Source organism: Cuculus canorus, chromosome 14 (assembly GCF_017976375.1).
Source record: "Cuculus canorus isolate bCucCan1 chromosome 14, bCucCan1.pri, whole genome shotgun sequence".
NCBI lineage: Eukaryota > Metazoa > Chordata > Aves > Cuculiformes > Cuculidae > Cuculus > Cuculus canorus.
The window spans coordinates 12,790,575-12,810,115 of NC_071414.1; the positions used below are offsets into that span (position 1 = coordinate 12,790,575).

General features: G+C 40.3%; 1 protein-coding gene across 8 annotated transcripts in view; it reads right to left on the minus strand.

Moving 5' to 3' along the window:
- SGCD (sarcoglycan delta) overlaps positions 1–19,541 on the minus strand; it is a 378,321-nt gene that overhangs the window by 48,489 nt on the left and 310,291 nt on the right. For all 8 annotated transcript variants that reach the window (XM_054079590.1, XM_054079588.1, XM_054079593.1 and 5 more), the window contains 2 exons: positions 7,801–7,888; positions 5,429–5,548 (listed from right to left, as the gene is read on the minus strand). In XM_054079590.1, the coding sequence (XP_053935565.1) occupies positions 5,429–5,548; positions 7,801–7,888 (208 nt within the window). The remainder of the gene's footprint in view (positions 1–5,428; positions 5,549–7,800; positions 7,889–19,541) is intronic.

The following is a 19,541-nucleotide window of genomic DNA, read 5'->3' on the forward strand; positions in this document are numbered from 1 at the left end:
TGAGCAGAGTCCTTTAACCAAGCTGGCATTGCAGCCACAGTTCTGCAGGGATTCTCCTAGATCAAGCTAATACAAGGCTCCCTGAAAATGTTTGTAGATGTGAAGCTTTAAAGATAGCTGGGCCAGCTTACGCAGACATATTAGTTCACCACATTCATATTAAATCATGTTCTCCTCTGGTGCAAAGTGAAGGACACTGCAAACGCTTTTTTAACCCTTCCATAGGTAATGAAACCCAGCACTTTATATTCTGCAAATACAGAGCAGGTTATTCCCTCTGCTCCCAACAACACAAACCCCCAACCTAAGCCCTCTCACTGAAAAGAGCTTTCTATGGGACAATTATCCAGTGATCCCATTGACTATAAGCTTGGGCTACATTGCTCTTATCATTGATGTTCCTCCACTAAAAACCCTAATGTCCCTAATATGTAGCCCTCATAAACAAAATGGTAGAAATGTGTTTTAGAATTAATTACTCCAATACATTTACAAGAACATTTTAACAGCTAACTCCTCTTTTCAGGTGCATCTCCAGGCACCTGCGGAGAAACTAGAACAAAAACCACTCTCAAACTAATGTTTCAGTAAGCCTAGCCAGTGACCAGCATTTGAATGCTCCACACAGTTCATCGCTCAGATGGAATACGCTACAGCAGAGAAAAGCTACAAGATGAAAATAAAGCCACTGCCTAATTACTTGAAGGGAGAGCAGGCAAGGAGTCAGAGAGATCAAAGGTACGTTTAGCCAGGCATGGTGGTAGGGAGGACTGTACATGTGGTGGGTGGGTCACACACCTCCTGCCGAGAAGCTCCTGCAGTCTTTACACTGGGAGATGAAAGGCATCCTACTCTACTGTGAATACAGATAATCTAGTTAGTGTTTGCCACAAGGAAAATCTTCAGCCAAATCGTTATCATTGGGCTATATTGGGAAAAAAGTTTATGTAGTACGAATGTCTAAGTGAGTGACATGTTTTCCAGGGACCCAGGGTGGAAGCAACTTGGGAGCAATTTGGAAGCAGTCCCTGTATTCTTCTATTACAGAAAAAGGACCTTGCGGTTTTACGATTAATCCTATCCTTCTCGCAAAGCAAAATTGTAATCTTCTGAGTAGTTAAAAAGAGTGGTTGATTTGTAACGGGACAGCATCCAGCCCATGCAATCCTACCTCCCACGCTAACCTTCTTCCACCACTCAAAACCAGGGACTGCAAAAGCCTGTAAGCTGCAGGAACAAGTTTTTTATGTTTTTATCTCAGCTCACTGCAATGCATGTGGATTCCCATCAATATTTAGTCTTAAAAAAAAATTGGTTTAATCCATCATAAATATTAAACACCAGAGTACACTGGCAAGTTTCCCTGAAAACAAACTTCAAAAAATAATCTCCAAAAAAGATGTCAAGGCCCATGGGAGAACTGACACTGGCATGTCATCAGATGTTGTCTTATAAGGCAAAATCGAGCATCTGACCAGAATTTAATTTCTGTAAAAACTCATGCTAATTTAAATTGCTTTAGATTTAATTAAAAATGCTTTTCTATAGAGATAATAATGTAATTCTGTTAATTAGTATCAAGTGGCATCTAGAGGGCATATTTAAAAACTAATCTGGAGAATAAATAGAGCCAATTAACAGTCAGAATAATGCTTTATGATTGTCTTTTGTTTATAAATGCTATAATGTTCAATATGCTATTAAAAGAAATTGGTAATTAATATATATCAAAGTTATTCTTTATGCTCTTTTAACTAAAGAGTATCTCTTATGCACCATTTTTCAGACTGTCTGAACACGTTTCATTTCTGGAGGGAGGGAGGAGTGGGGATGGGGAACCGCTGTACAACGAACCACATAAGAATTCAATTAGGACCAGCTCGTTCATCTCCCATAACGCAGACTGTACGTGTTTAGGAGCCCATGGGGGCCATCCAGCGAGGCATTACCTTGTATCCACATGGTGTTTGCTAAAGAGCACTGCTGACCATGGCAGTGGGCAGCACAGGGAAGGATTACACTTCACCCCAGGCACAACCTCACAAGTAGCACCATGGTGCCATTTAAGTGGAAGAGAAGTGGTGGCTATTGCTTTCAAAATCTAAGCCTTGCAGAACTGGAGTCATGGTTTTGTGGAATGAAAACGGCTCCAAGGTTTGCTGTAGTATCATTTAAAAGACCATGAGGCGCTCAAATACTACAGGAAGGAAGCTTGTAAAAGAGAAGAGTGCTAAAAGTGAGGATGTGCTGCCATCCGATTCCACCAAAGGAGTGGAGGAGATGGGTGGGCAACTGCAGGCACTGGCAGAGGTGCTTAGAAGAAAAAGGGCAGATCAGATTTGGAAGAAGACTCAGATTCTACACGACTTTTTGCAGGCAAACATGAGTTCCTTCTGAGTCATCTGGACCAAAGCAGCTGCTGAACTCCCAGCTGGCTTGGAGCAAGGCAGAAGGAACTTGATTTGTTTCTGGAAAAGGTTGTGTAGATATTATCAGAGCTTGCCATGACCAAAAGGCTCAGAGGGCTGCTCTTATCCTCAAACCAAAGTTCCTGTTACCCTCCAATCATTTCTATTACAACAGGTTTGACTGGATTCACTAAATCAAATAAAGTTGTTGAAGTACTCTAAATTACATCATGCATGAAAAGCAGAGGGGGACAAGTCTGTCTTTCTGCATCCATAAATGGTTATAAACGAGAAATAACTCCACAAAATACAATTAAAATAAAAAGCACTTTCATTTGGTAATCTGCACTACCCACGCCACGCAATTTTTTGAAGCACCATCAAACGCAGCACATGTCCTACTTGTATTTGTTTTTTATCCATAATCCTGTGTATTCCTCCTTTTTTTAATGCCTTGCTAATGTTGAAAAACCCTTTAGCGACCCAGAGCAGAGTCCATATCAAAAAAAGAAAGCATCTCTTTTCTCATAACAAGGCTTCAGCATTACTTTGTAGAACAAACTTTCAGAATCAACTTTGAAGAGTGTACAAAGCAAAAAAGTAATTATAATGAACAAGATTAAAAGCTACCCACAAACCCAATAACTGTTGCTCTAACCTCTGTGAGATGACTTTCATGCCAGATTGCAGACATACACTTCCTTTTACAAAAAGTATGTGTTCCGCAATAACAAGAACGAGTTGAGATTATTTACATAGTGTAGATAGGTGTCAGCAGACACATACAGACAGCACCTGAGATCCCAAACACCAGAAAAATGATCAAAGGAATTTGTCTGTGTACTACAAGTTGGACTAGCCTCAAGTGCAGACAACAACACTGGAAGAAATATGAACATATGGTATAACACTTCCCAGCATGGCAAACAGCCATGGCAAACACTTTTGGAGATAAAATTAGATTGGGGAAGCAAAGCTGGAGAAAAACAAAGCCAAGCGTGAACTCTGAAAGCATTTCATCTCAAGGTCATAGAAATACTTGCCATGTAATGTCACCAGTGCTATCATTCTGCCTTTTATTTTCTGATAGCTCTGCACAAGCCTAAATAAACCCTGAGAAACAGCTGCAGATAAAAATGAAAGTGCACTACAGTGGTTAGCAATATTTTTGATGCTGTTTATTCTGGAGACTAAAACAAGGCAGAAACTTGAAATAACTATCAAAAATAATTGCTGGTTTCTCAAAAGTGTCAAGCAAATAAAAAGTAATATTTTGCAAGTATGTAATCTGAACAGGAGTACTTGCAACTTGTGAAGAAAAGTTTCTGTATCATTATTTGAAGAACCAGTGAAATAAATCTCTCTTATTTTAAGGTCTCCGAGAAAAAACTTAAAACCTGTTGCTTCTTGACTTCATCTACCCTGCACAAAGAGTGTAAAATTAATTAGCTCTGAAGGGTGTAGTGTGAAGGGAGATTTGTGCTAGAACATGTTCCCAAGCTCTGTAACACTGCAAGAATTTTCAATGGTCCTTTTCAAAGTTTTAAGTTAAGAAAGATACTGTTATTTTTGTGAAGTTTAGCATTTATCCCATAAAGCTCACCTAACTGTAGAGCTGGTGACTGAACTAGTTCCATATGTACCAACAGCTACTTGCAAAGAGCTACACCTGGCCTTTCTACAAACAGGAACCATCTAGAATAGCACAACATCAGGTAATGAAAAATGTTAAGGGTTGGATACAAAGTCCCGTGCATGGGGCACTAATTCTAAGCTTGTTTTGATTATAGGTAATACACTAATAATATGCTATGCAATATATGTAAATAATAATTAAAAATATTATATATCATTATAAGTGTCATCTTTGATCTCTCTGTTTTTAGGAACTTACTAGAGAAGTAAGGAACAATTGGAGCAAACAGATGCACCCAAATGAAGCCATTAGAAAATGAGTGTCAGTGCATCCACAGAGACTGATGGCACTGCTATGTGATTAACTACCAGCAGTATTGAGCTACCCAGTCCCGTCCGAGATGGAAACATTCACAAGCAAATCTTGGGCTAACGAAAAAAGCATGGATTGAACTGGAGAGCAAGAGAATTCAAGTTCCTAAGAGGTAATGTCACATAACAATCAAATACATTTTGAAATTTTACAATTAACACAACTGTTTCTTTGCTCTAATTAAAAAAAAAATATATATCCAAGCAAACAATAAGCAACCCACAATCCCCAAACACAAAGTGTATCACCAGTTTTTATTAGGAACTACCAATGTAAAGCCTAGCAGGCAGGACAGCTGGGGAGGCAAATCCTGCACAGGCTAAAAGAGAGTTCAAGTTGCCCCCTCTGTCTCGAAAGGTGGACAGGGAAGCAGTGGCATTGATAAGGTTGACCTCTCCTCCCATGCATGGGATGCTTAACCCTACACACAGCATAGCTGAAGACAGCTCAGAAAAGCACAATGTGCTCTTGCATGTGGCTAAGGAAAAATACCTAATATAAAAGCCGCCAAACTATTCAGAGAATTAATCTAGGTTCCTAATTCATGATGATTTTTTCACCACAGGTCTCCTCCTTGGTGTTTCCTTTACAATGAAGGAGGAGCTGGTGAAAGGGGTGTGATCAAAAACATGAAACCTGACGTTTCCTCATCCACAGTGACAACAGCCATAGAAGCATCCTTAGAGCAATCCCTCACTGTCCTTCATCCCAGACCCAACAGATAAAGTTGCTCAGTTTCCAAAACTGGTTTTAAAGCTGCTTCACTGAGCCAGACAAACCACTTCCAGGATAGTTTTTTCTGGAGGGGAAATAATATATTGTACAAGTTAAGCACCCCCTCAGACAGGAACTTCTGGCCATTATCTGCTTTGGGAAGTCAAAGCAATAAAGACAGCGAAAGGTTTCATCTCCTAAAGAAGATTTCCGCAAGCATGAATGAAAGTCAGGCAAAAATATTCTAAAATTTGAAGAGGCGCATATTAAAGAGGTGATTTAGTGAATAATCTTTTACCTAAAACTCTCAATCTCTCTGCTCCAACCACCACTTCATTGTCATCTGCAGAGAAGAGCAATTTTCCAGAGAGGGTTTTTACTTCAAATTTTTGGCTGTGTGCTTCCACTGCTTGGGGACCTATAGGGAAAAAAAAAAGATTTAACACAATTTTTTAGTGAAAAGTATAAGAAAATCACATAGTAGTTTCATATAATTAATAAGCCCACCTGCTGAGATTGTTGTAATTGCTCGGCAGATAAAAGCTGTACCTGACACATCAAACAGAGAGGTCTGTGCTTTTCAGAAGGTGATCCCTCATTATAAAAGGGCATGGTTTTCTACCCAAATAAAAACCCCTCAACCATTTCTACTTTTTTTTTTTTTTTTTTTTTGTTAATGCTTACCTGTGTCATAAAATCACCATTAAACTTGGGATACTTGGAAAATCTTTATGAAAAGACAAACGTACATGTGAAAGAGTAATGGCTATACCCAGCCACACTTTGAGAGTATTGGTGCAGCTGTAAGAGGTATTGAAAGTTCCTGAGTATATTTTTGTTGGACTAATACTGTGGTGTAAAAAACTCCTGGTTTTCTGCCTGTTAAATATACCTGGATTAAAATGATATCAGTGTCACGCGCAGCCCAATTTTTAGAAAGAAAAACACAAACGTCACCACAGGAGCAAAATGTCTTCTTTTAGACCATTTCAACCATGTACGGGCCAAGAGAAATAGCAGTCTCCCATGTTTCAGAAAGTTTTTAGATGAGTAAAACTTTCCTTTGTAACCCTTATTTCAATTCTGCTGCTTCCGCTGCAGGGCTGCTGTGCACCGCAGTGCTGGAAAGCCTCTGGCAACGCGTTTTGTTGCAGAGCCTGAGAAACATCAGCTGCCTGAATAGCAATTCTGTGCATGTCTGTGGCTCCAAGGCTACAAAGAGCAAACCCCTCTACTACCCTACCCAGGCTAAACTTTGGACAAATCAGCATCTAACAGCCCTGAGCAACATAGTCCACGGCACAGCCTCCCTGGAATATGCTACTGCACAAGGCAGGTGATCAGACTTTCCATTACTTCTGGCCATCTTCCTGACTAGCCCCATTTCTCAAAAGACAAGAGAAATAAGACCTGAAAGCCAGTATTTCTTCATCTACACCCAGCATTTCTCTGCACAGGTCATTTGTATTGGCATCAGGGCACACAATCGAGAGCACAGTTCGCACTTCAGAAAAGTGAGGCTATGCCGAGATCCCTGGAAATACTTAACAATCTTGCAGCCATTCTGAGAAAATCCAATATTTTCAAGCTTTAAGTTTGATTTGTGTCTTGCTAATTAACTGCCTCCCTACTCATGGCTCCAGCACACACTATATGAGACCACGTCTTTGCACCGCTCTGAAACCAAAGCTGCTGTCAAACACATAAATGAGCTCAATAACCAGAAGATCACAGTGGGAGATGTCACTGAGTGCTTCCTCCCTAGCTCTTGTGAAATGGAGGTGCTTAAGAGAACCAAATACCCTCTTCAAAATACATGGAGAACCAACAAACTGAGAATTAGGGAGCTTGGGGGTGAATTTATTTCCTTCCTCCAGGCAATTTTCATGCGTGCTGCTTAAATCATTGCTTAGTGAAGCTGCATATTTAATTATTTAATACTGTGACTAGAGGCCAAGATGCTATATAAGCAAACCAAACAACCCGGTCTCATGTAGAAACAACATGTTTATGGATTACTGGCTCTGCCACACAGCAATACTTCACCCAGTCCCTGGATAAATCTCAATAAATAAGTATGTAACTTATATCATTTATATTAGTATATATAATGCATTAAGGCTCTTTCAACCCAAATTACACACGCATTCATTCAAAGGCTGCTCTGTGCTAGGGATTTATGAAACACCTATTTCCCCATCAAAAACAATCATTCCCAGGAGCACAAGAGCATTCTTCATCAGCAGGTGCAGAGAGAGCTCTAAATTGCAAAGTGTCCCAACCAGCCATAGTTAATCTGCAGAGTTCCCAAGATCTCAGGCAAGTTAAAAGTGCCTTGGGAAAAGCCTGTGCCTGTTACAACAGAAATGTCAGCCTGCATATGTTCTTCTTGACCCTGAAGTTGTACAACTAACCTTTCTGTCTCTGGATTGGCTTTCAAATGAAAACCATGGTCTGCTTCGTTATCAGAAGGCACTAGCCAGCTGCCTCTCCAGCACAGCTTTCATGTTGCTAGCTTTGTCTCTACAAAGTGGAGCGAAGTTTTCATTTGTACTTCACAGGACGCCTGGGCTCCCCTCCTGTGTGCTGTCTAAAGCCAGCACAGCATCCCGCAACGCACCTGCTTTCATCCCTCCTTAATTCTTCCACACAGCCTTTTCCCCTCCTTACCTGTTACAAGGCGAGTAAGGACTTTAGTCTTCTCGTTGAGAATGTTCACTGTCACATTTCGGGCAGACTGGAAGTACAGTGGGTTGCCCTGGAATGAGACCACAAGAGCAAGCAGGTAAGGACAGGATGGCTGCCTGAGACCAGCCTGCTTGAGACACTTGGAGATTTGCTGTTAAAGGCCACAAGGATGGTCGTGTGGTTGAGGCGTAGGCTACCCTATACTAATTTTTATTGTCCATGATAAAACCATGCTCCACAGCTCTGCCCCAGGTAATGTCCCGAGCTAGCCTTGTTTCAGGGATGGCTTTCTTGCCAGCATATGCCAATCATAGAATCATAGAATCACCAGGTTGGAAAAGACCTCCAATCAATCTGTTGTTTTAAAATGTGCAGGTCATATGGGGGCTGACCTAAGCTTCCTGAAGGTCAGGGTGTTTTGGGAAGGTGGCTGACTGCAACAGTGCATTTCAGGGTCATGTCGGCAATGGCCACATGAATGAGCCGTGCCCAAGGGCAGCGAACGAGAAAACCTCATTAATTTGTAGAAAACGCCTTTGATCTCAAAGCACTTACGAACTATCTCAAATGTACCATCATCACATTCCAGTCTGGGATGCCAGCCTGGGACTAGACTGATCTCATCAGGTTGGAGATACACAAAAACATGAAGTCTTCCTCACTCCCCACTTGACTACACAGATTTCTGCCTATTTCTGATTTTTTTATGCTTTAAATGTCCCTCTGAGAGAAGAGCTAGAACAGCTGTTAACACATAGAAGCCACACAGCTATCTGGCAGCATCCATCTCAGGTATTTCTCCTGCAGAGCGAAGCTAAAGAAAACCCACAGAGAAAACCATCTGGCTCCTCCTGTGTGCAAATGCATCCAAGACACCTGGGAACTCGTGTTTTCTATAGGCAGCCTCAGTCCACACAGTTGGTTTCTCCAGGGCTATTAACCACCTAAGGCACTAGCACAGGGTGACCCCAACTTATATCAGCCAAAAATCTAATGTGTGAGGTGGAAATTTGCTGTCGGTGTCTCTTCATAACGTCTAAAGCAGGCAGCTGATTAAATTCACCAATTGACTAAGCCATAGGATTGGTAGAGGGGATAAAATAGCAAGAAATTCAGCAAGGAGTTGAAAATTTTATGTTCATGTGCTTCCTACACCAAAGTGTCTTTCCAGTGTTTCAAAATCTTTCCATTAGGAATGAATAATCGGGGTGGGGATGGAAGATTGGTAGATCAGGCATGTTGTCCTTGCCTCCTGAATTTATAAGGAGCCTAACTAATGTTTGCATTGATGTCATTTTTGTGGATCATGGCAGAAGGACTATATTGTCTGCATATAAAACATAACAGGAGCACAGGAATGCACTCATGGGAGTCCTGTGACGAACTGGAGCTTCAAGAAACACTTCTAATTATGAGTAAACGATTCCCAGCAGTGTTTGCAGAAAACAAACCTCAAAAAACTAAATCCAGCCCCACATGTGAACGAATATTCACAATTATATTTGGTGCCTTAATTATTTGTGCTGCATGCACCCATGAGATCAGCCCTTCAGCAAAAAAAGGGGGAAATTAGTTTTGTTTGATCAATTACAACTAGACCATTATGGCTACAATCAGACTATTTACAACTAAATAAAAATAATAAAATGAAAGAATTCCACTTAATTATTTCCAGATCTTGGACAAGTTTCAAAAGCTCTTGGTGTTTCCATTTCCTTATATACTGAATGAGCACAAAACATCCTTATATGCCTCCATGATATGTTTGACAGCTGAAGTAATATAGTACCAGAAACTGAAATACAATTAATATGTTAGAAGGAAGGAGCAGTGGTAATGACTGCTAGTGATTTTTCTTGTTTTATTAATTTTTATTTGTGTTTTTCTAGAACCTAGAAAATAATATTGATTACTGTTCCATGGTTAATAACACAGAAAAAATGATGGCTTCTCTTGAATACCCACTTGTTCTGGTACTAATTCTCTGCATCCTTGAACAGCGACCTAAATTGAACACCTCCAGTGATGGCAGTTTACATTTTCATTTCACTTACACACTTACACTTTCACACTTACAAGTGAAAGATATTTTTAACGTCAGATAGTCGCAATCTGCATAACCTATAGTCACAGGTGAGACTATAATCACTATAAACACAACATATGAAGCACAGAAAGGTCACATTTATGACTTCCATAATTTGACTTTTGTTTATGGAGTTATGCAAGTAGCTAGAGGGTTTTGAAAAGGCCTGGAAAGCTTCTAGCCTAAATTCAGGTAGGAAAAATCATTCAATCCCCAATGGCTTTGAAATTCTGTTACTGATCTGCATAACAGGAGATTGTACGACTAAAGTCCTACAAGATAAGCTAAGTGGTTAATATAAAAAGTGTCACAGAAAAAGACGCTCCAAAGAAGCCTTACAAGACAAGCTATGAGCTGGTATCCACCTACAAAGGACTTAAAATACATAATCAGACCTTGAAACACCCCAGCATAGTCATCTCGCTCACTGATTCACAGCTCAGCTTCAAGCAGCCTTCAAAAAACTAAATTTCCCTAATGGAAGAGTTATGTTTTTATTGGTCTGCAGGGAAGGAACATTTCAAACACCTAATGCAAGGCCCGCTCTCATTTCCATAATTCTTTTTCCATTAAGAAATGAAAAGGAGTTGAGAAACTTACACCATTTTGCTGAAAATTCTGCAGAGTTTTTTTACAGGCTGAATGTTTAAGAAAATGTGTCCTCTGTTGTAAGCTCGGTGATGATGCCACCTTCCTTCCATTGCAGAGAAAAGAGTAATTAAAGCATTAAAAATTTCTTAAAATTGCCAGAAATTATAACTGAAAAGACAAACTCTTTCAATTCTCTTACACGTTCCTGTTATCATGCCACAAAATTAAGTATTCTGATGCACATGAGCAAGTGGAATTATAGATCAATATGGCATCGTCACCACAATAAACATAATTATGTAGCGAAGTAATATTCTCACAAAATGTCATAACACTTGATAGACCTAGAGGTGGAATATCAGCATGCAATAAATAAACACATTAATGTTACATAAGTAACACTAATTAAAACACTGCAAATTTGAGACACACCACATTTCTAAGGTATAATGTGCAACAATTCATCTACAATTTTTTTCAGATAAATAATATTAAAAAAAAATATATATATTTTACTCTTGGGATTGATGCAAGGAAAATGGAAGTGAATGGAAAGCTGGATTAAGTATTCTTTTTGGTTCTGAAAAGCAGGAAAAAAATCTTCTACTTTTTGTCAAATTTTTTTCTCTCCAAACAGTTCAACCCAATTCTTCAGTAAAGCACATTTGAGATAAAATACATCCGATATCGCTGATCACTCAATAACCCAACATATTTCAGTACCTGCATAGTATCTGATGTACTGAGAAATCTTTCTCATTTCTTCTTCCTCATCTCATCACAAATACGATGAGGTTTGCCAGCATCCCTCTTCACAAGTGCAGATGCTGCTCCTTGCCCACGTGCTGCCATTGGGTTGATCTTTACGCCCAGACTTGGCTGTTAGGACTTTAACCTCTTTACCACAACCCTCTATGAACTTTGATGCTGTGCTATGTCAGCAGAGTCACAGCTCATGTCTATCTTAGCAGTCCCATTGCACTACGTGGAACTACAGCCCCTGATTTAAGTTCCTATGCAATTTTGTAAATTAAATCAGCAGCCGCCTCCTTTCTGACGCTATATTATGGTACTGTTTCTTTCCAATGGTTCCTTTGAGCATCTGTTTGGAGAAACTGAGGTGGAGATATCAATGGGAGTAGGATGCACCTTTTCCCCTCTTGCACGTTTTCCTGTTTGCTTCTGACATCTCAAGCACTTTCCTTGTAGGATGCTGGTGGAGTGTCCCACCCTGCTGTGGGTCGCAGCTCCATTTCTGCGGATAATTGAGGCTGGAATCCTTAAAGGATTCTTTGGGTTGGTTATCTAAATCCCCCATGAATCCACTACTCGTCTCCGCAGGAAATCCTACATAATAAACACATCATTCTGCCTCTTACTCCAACCTCTCATTAGCAGATCCAGTGGTTAAACAATAACGCAGCTGTTTGTAGACAAACTAAAGAAGCTGCCACAGGTACTCAATATATTAAAACACTGGACGCATGCTGCAGAATAAAGAATGTGAAAAGTACAAAAACACAGAGAAAAAGTATAGCTTGTTTCCTCACTATACAGTAACGCATTCAGTAAAATATAGAAGACTGCCAAACGTATCGACTGGTTGTTCGCAAGGTTAAACATATGGCAAAACAAGCCCTAACAGCTCACTAGCTGTCTGTCTTCGGCTCAGTCTGGAAGAGATGCTAAAACTTCTAGATCAGAGACTAAACCAGAAAAAGCACTTTGATTGACAAAACTAATTTGCAGCTGAAAAAAATCCTGACCAGTGCTGTCTTTAGTACTTAAATTCAGTACTTAAACAGATGTCCTTAGACTGTTTTAAGGAATTATTAAAAATATTTGGAAATCCTTTGAAATTATAACAGGCAATTTTGGAATAATAGATCACAGTCAGTATGTTTGTAATTTGGACAGTCAAAAGGATTTGATTTGATCCTGTGGTTTCAAAGACTTCACATAGTAAGTGCAAATGAAGCTTGTGGAAGCAATGGAAATGGTGAATTTCCCACAGGTTCGAAAAAACAATATGAAAAAATAAAATATTAAAGCATAATCCCAGTTGGCCAGGAGCCACTCAGATCACCATTTTCCTGCTCAACTTTACCTCTCCCTCACTTTACAGAGAGCAAACACTGATCTATACAAAGCTGGACTGTCAGAGGGCAAAAGCTCATTTTCTGTAAAGCAAGCAGACAGCCTACGATGAGAACAAAAGCTCTCCTTCACCTGGAATACAGCCACAAACAGCGTATTCACTTGCCTGAATCCTTGAGTGCTGTTTTAAGGAGCTGCTGAGAGAGGGGAAGTATTCATGTGGGTTCTAACAAACATATCCTTATCCTGAAGTCTAACCAATCCTACTAGATTAGCAGCTAAATGCAATCATAGGAATAACAGCAATGATATTTACTTTCCCGCAGTGCATTTTCCATTAATAGGGACAACTCAGCCGCATGAGGCAACGTTTCTAATTTTGTCTGGTTTGCCCATTAACTGAGGTACAAAGCAATCATTTCAGGGCACAAGAAGTCCTTCATCAAGAATGGCTAACTTTTACTAACTCACAAAACCATCTCTTCTGCTGCATTTCCTAAAGTAACCGGACCCAGCAGTACACTCTGCCTGGGATGTAGCCCTGCATGTGAGCTCATTTTTGCAGCCATCAGACCTGTCCTGGGACCTATGCGAAAGCTGACTTTTGAACACTTACTCTGTCAGTTTTGGTCAGTTGACACAGTCGTACTTAAATTAGTATCACTAAATTAGTATTAGTGTATTAGTTTTCCATGTTGCTGTATGACTTGCTCTTCCTTCAAAGGGAAGCATCGGTAATACCCTCAGTGTGACATTAAATGCAGAGTTTCCTAATCAGAAAGATCTCCGGAACATGCAGTCAAAAAACCCAGACCTCACCCCAAGTGTGCATTTCTTTACTCCTGTCTGGAGAATAAAAACTCCTTTGAGGATTGTCTAACACTGGACAAACTTAGAGCTGCCCCCATAAAACAGAGAGCTGAGAGGAAAGAGTCAGGTGAAAAAGCTTCAGAATGGGGAACAGATGTTCTGGAGATCAAGCAAATGGCACCACCACGAATCACAGTAAACATCACCAGGACACTGTAGAGATGCAAAACACTGGACAGCATCTATCTTTGGCTGAGATGAAGACAAATTTGGGAGTATCTAGTGAGCCCTGTCCCTAACATCCCACTAAGAATAGCAGCCTGGCCTTCATCTATGTCAACAGAATATCTGCTGCAAGCCAACCACTACCGTTTCTATTTAAAAAGTAGACTTTCTCCTGTTTCTGATCTAGCTCCCCACAACAAGACCAGGATTTTGTCTGGAAGCCTCTGGCAAAAAAAAATTAAGTCATGCGGCTAAACTCAGGTGCTAGACTGAAAACACCCTATAATATGATTTGAACGTACTTTTTGTTGTTTACCGAGTCTCTTTCAATCTTGACATTGTCCTTCAAACAGTTGTATATAATGTTCATGTAACTGAAGCTCTTTATTTAGTAAAACTTCTGATTTGACAGTGTAAGGTTTTCATAGCAGAATGAAAGCAAACTGTGAATGGAATTGGCAACAAATAGATTAAAATAAATGCTATAAAATGCTCAATGCGTGATATATTTATGTCTAAAGATGATTGTTTTCTGCAAGAAGGCAATAAGTCCAGTGCACAGATAACATCCTCTTCTCCCAGGAAACAAACTTCTCACAAATGTAATATGCCCAGATCATGTAACCTGGAACAGTAATGAGTCTGATACATGCTGACCTGCAACTAAAAGACATAAACATAGCATCGTGAACTTAATCAATGTTCTACGTTCATAGTTCTGACATTTTATTAAGTATTCAAACGCTTAAAACCAAAGAATTCAAACTCCTTCTACGCAAAAGAGGTACAGTCACGTTTGCAGAAAGATATGTTTTACAGTACCACAAAGCTCAGAAAATACTGTGGTCTCACCCAACTTGACAAATTTTAATGGCATAAATATCGCACATGTTGGAGATTTATGTCCAATGCCATGGCCCCCTCCCCCCCTCCCTTTATGGCACTGCTTGATGTTAATTGCAATATTGATAGAACCAAAAGATACATTTCCCACAGCTAGATTAATACAATTACTTCCCTGACTCTTCTTTTTAAAGCGCAAAGAAGGCAGGTCTGTGGTGTGAGATCTAAATAACTGGGCTCTGCTGTAGGATGGCTGCCCAATGGGATTTATATCCTTCAAAGTTAGTTATCTCAGCCATTCTAGGGGTTTCTCTCTTTAGAAGAATACCTGCAATAATTTCATGAACACAATGAGGGAGAGTGGCTGCTTCAAGATGCCTAAACAGCTGCTTTGCAGCTGAGATTCTTATGAAAATTAAATTACACCATGTCTGCTGATATTAGAAACACCAAAAAATATCCAAGACAGTACATCTGCGTCGGCTTCTTTGCCATTCTTTCTTCCTTTTTACTGCATTGACTTACAACATGCAGAAACCCACAGATGACATGATGAAACCAACAGACACGCTCATAAAACCAAAATGTAGCCATGTGCGTTGGAGTGCTGCTGCACAGTCACAAAACTTTCAGTGTTTGTAGGACTGAACTGAGCAGTACTGACTTCAGAAAAAGTCTGATGAATTAAGGGTGCTCAAAACCAGAAGTCCTCTGGCAAGATACCATTAGACAACACCTGAAATGACGAGAACAGCACAACTTGTAAAATGACCAAATAATGCTGAAAATGCCTCAAGCACGTTTCTTCAAACATTTATACCAGAGTCAATCAAATGTGTGCTGATGATTAACTTTGCATCACTGGGGAATGGATCTCCCTCATATAAACTAAGCAAGATTTGAGAAACTGTAATGCTCCTAAACAGAGGAAGAGCCGTCCTACATTCTCAGTACAGTGATTAACACTTCCAGCAAAAGTCAAGCAAGTATTCACTGACCTTTTCAATTTATTTGAATCGTTCTGCAGAGATACCTAACCACAGTAGCTGCTCAGTGGCAGCTTGCACCAATCTCATCCTCAACTATAGGTGGTGGTGTAGCAGCAGGACTATGGATCTGTGCAAAGTTATAGCCTATTTTCTGCCTTGGGCTATCCTAGTTATGGCCAGGCTCCAGTGGTGACAGATCTCCTGCTGAAGTGAACACACTGTAGGTAGGCACAGGACCATAGGAGAGAGGGAGAGAAAAGAAGAGAGCTCTGCTGTGCTTTAAAATATTCTAAATCATCCAACTGTATAGCTACTCCACTGCTTGTAACTTTTACCCAGACAAGTGTGCAGACTTCTGTTCATGTGTTTTCATTTTTACAGGCTTTCTGGTATGCCTACTGCCTGCCTTAAACATCTTTTAAAACTGCTGGTAAATCATACCTCACTATTTATAAAAGCCATTTGAAGACAATATTAAGTTTAGACAGAACTAGTAATTTATGACTTACAATCTCTTATTATCAGTGTTACTTGGATGATGGTACAACAAGAAACAATTAAGATCTCAGTTAGTGATGTGAATACTCATTAAATAGCACATACGGTTAATACTAAGAAAGGCACAGTGATATTTTCTAGAAGTCTGATTCAGCGGTGACACTTGGGTTCTGCAATGTTCACAGCACCTTTTAGGCATTTTGCTACTGCATTGCATAATGCCAAGTCGTATACCCAGATATTTCCCTCTGAGAAGGCTAATAACATGGCTATCTCTGAACATTGCTTTGAAATTATAACCTCCCTTCGCTGCATGTCATGGATCGCTTACTTCTTGTATTAGATTATAAATGGCCATGCCAACTTATGTACGCATGCAAAGCACGAAACACAGGCAAGATCCTAGCAGAGGCCCCTGGTGTTACTGAAATTCAGCTGCTCTTAATAAGAAGAAGGGAAAACATTTCCATCTGTCTGGACTGGGAAAAAGAATTCACGAGTCTCTGATTCATCTGCATCCATATGCTGATATGTAGACAATACTTATGGACACATAGACATATGCGAGGTAGCCAGCAACAGAAATCAAATCAATCACAGATCACAGCATGTGATTTGCCTAATTATGAGTAACCGCACATTTTTTATCTACGCAAAAAGCACTTTGTGAACGAGCAGATGGCATTGCTATGGGATGGCACCATCCTTGACAGTTGCAGATGCAGAGCATTTACACAGCACACTGAAAAAAATGACACAACACAAGCTGCTTCCTGGGAAAGAGATTCAAATTGAACAAGTGTCATCAAACAAAATACACGTATTTATTGATGTTCTGAACTTATCTGATCCAGCCTCTCTCCTCGATTCAAATACATACGCTCAGGCGAGGGAGTGATGCTATCTAGACATCATTAAAGTCTCTTAGATAGAACTGTCACGTGAGCTGCCTAGCACAGAAAAGCAGAGATGCAGACCAACTTGAGCCTAGTTCCAAACTGCAAACAATTTAAATCCACACAAGCAGAATCAATAGGAAGAAGCCCTGCAGAGAAAGCAATTACACTGCAAAAGCAACTATAGTACAGCACGGTTATGGCTGGGAGGCAGGACGTAGAAGGCCATCCTCACTTCTGTGATTACCCAGTGGAGTTCTCTCCAATGCATCCAGCCTGTGAAATGACAAGGTTCAGCCCAGACATGTTCCTGCAATCAAAGCGTTTCTGCTTCCGGGCTTCTATTGCAATTATCAGTCTCTTCTTTACGAGACCTGTCCTTCAGGTTTGATGTGCTCCATAGGCAACTGCGGGGCTGTGCATTAGGAAAGAGGTTTGAAGAGCTCAGTGTGCTCTCCTTTTCAATAGCTTTGTGGGAGTAATAACCTCATTTCCTGGATCTGCAATTATTTATTCTTTGGAGTCTGTGCACTTACCACTGTTAAAGACACAAATAAAGATCACCCGACCTTCCAGGATCACAGAAAATCCAGGTTTTCTATTCAAATTCTTGTCTACATTTTTTCCCTGAGCTGCTGTAAGTACATACGCTGGTGTGACATGTTTGAAGCTGCTATAGAATGATTGATGAAAAACACATTTTGGCCTTGTTGTGGGGATATTTATGGTAGAAATATACTCAGTTAACTCTGTATGGGCATATCTGGGAATATGAAAGGGACAGAAAATACAAGCTGGGCCTACAAACAGCACCTGTGATACCATACTAATCTGATCCGTTTTAATTATGATACAGGGTTATGGGGTCACAGAGACACTTGCACAAACTGTGTTTAAATTGCTTTTATCTAGGCACTTTGCTCCTTCTGCTGAAATGATCAATACTCAGCTTTAAGAAGGATGCTCCATTGGTCTATATGATTAGACAGAGGCTTCCCCACAGGGATAAACAGAGAGACCAAATTGACCAGCAATGCCATAAGAGTCCAAGTGCGAGTTAGTGTCAGATATGAACTATCTCGGAGAGGAAGAACTGCGAACCTCCATCTGCCTTGGAGAGGCTGAATATCTAACTGTCAAGGCAACAGTATGCTTGAATAGTAAAATGACTGATGCAGCTAAGCACGTAACGTGAAATTGGATTGATCTGGAGGATAGATGCTAAATCCTGCTGGACGTTGCTATACCAAATGAGTGTACCTATAGAGACAGCGTGACAGCAAATGTCCGATCAGTGGGACAACTCCATGAGCAGGAGTAGGGTGCTGTGTATTGGGATTTACTGTACCTCGTGGCTGCCATTCAACACACGCTGTTGAGTACCTGCTTCAGGTTGGAGAGAAGATTGGAACACGAGGTACAGGGCCAATGTGCAAAAATACATCCCTAACCAACACCACTGGGGAGCTGGGGAGTGGTATTTAAAGAGATGTCAGGCTCACAGAAAGAGCAGCAGATGCTTTTTCCATGCCTGGAAGAAAACAGAAATGTTGTTTGGGGAAACAGTGAGTAATAGCAAAAGCAGGCAAAGAGATTAGGATGTGTGAAGGTAAAATAGAGCACAGGGAGGCAAATAAAAGCCAAGGACCCCAAATCACTCTTTGGGCAATCAGCAGGGTGGCTCAGCCTGTAAGGGTTGTCTCCAGTTTTAAAGAGAAGGCATTTGCCTCCTGATGTTTTTATTCCTGAAGTTCTTTCAAAACTCTGGAGGAACAAAACTGATGAGTGAAGACATCCAACCAGTGGCTCCTACCAGGGAAAAGCACAGGAAGGGTCCTGCCTGCATGTTCCTGATTCTTCTATTTCAACTAAGCTACGCTTCCCAGAACGGTGTATAATAGATAATGTTGCAGAGAGAAACAAAAAGCCTGCTGCTCTCCCAACTGTGTACCAACATCAAGGTTTGTAATTTATAAATAACAGTTGGGATCTTAAGGAAACATATGCAGTAAAAGTCAGTTTGCAGTAGGAGCTGGGGATTTCAAGAATGTAGCAGCAATACAGATAGAATATTTAGGCTTGAAGCAAAACATGGAATAAAAGGTGCTTCTCAACCTAGCAGCACTGACAACTTCTGTGCCACTGCCCTGCCTGCCTGGCCTTTACTTCATTTAAACAGTGAAGGATGTTCTCCAGAAAAGGAGTACACAGGCTCTGAACTCAACCACAGGAAGAATCAGAAGGAACGAATACAGGTTCATCCAATCAACCCACTGTCTTCCAGCCATGGCTCTTTGGAAACCAAGTCACTAAGCCAGCTCAGGTTGATCACTTACTCTTGACCTCTTACAGCAATTAGTGTCAGTTCGGATTATGGATTATTTGGTGATTTACTGTGTGGCTTCACCTATGTGTACAACACAACAGTGAATCCTCTTAAAGGGAAATATTGAATGTTCAAAAGTGATGAAAAACTATGCCAATTTCGTACTTCCAACCTGCAAAATAAACCTTGAAAAATAATGATTTTATGAAAAACAAAGAGTTCCCACTCTTCCAAATCAACCTAATTAAAAAAAAAAAAAAGACAACAGCTTTTGGCTAAAGAACTGAAATTAAAGCCCTACTGAAGAGTTATGCTTGTTCTGTTAGACAAATAACCTCTCCTCTCCCCTCAATCAAGCTGAT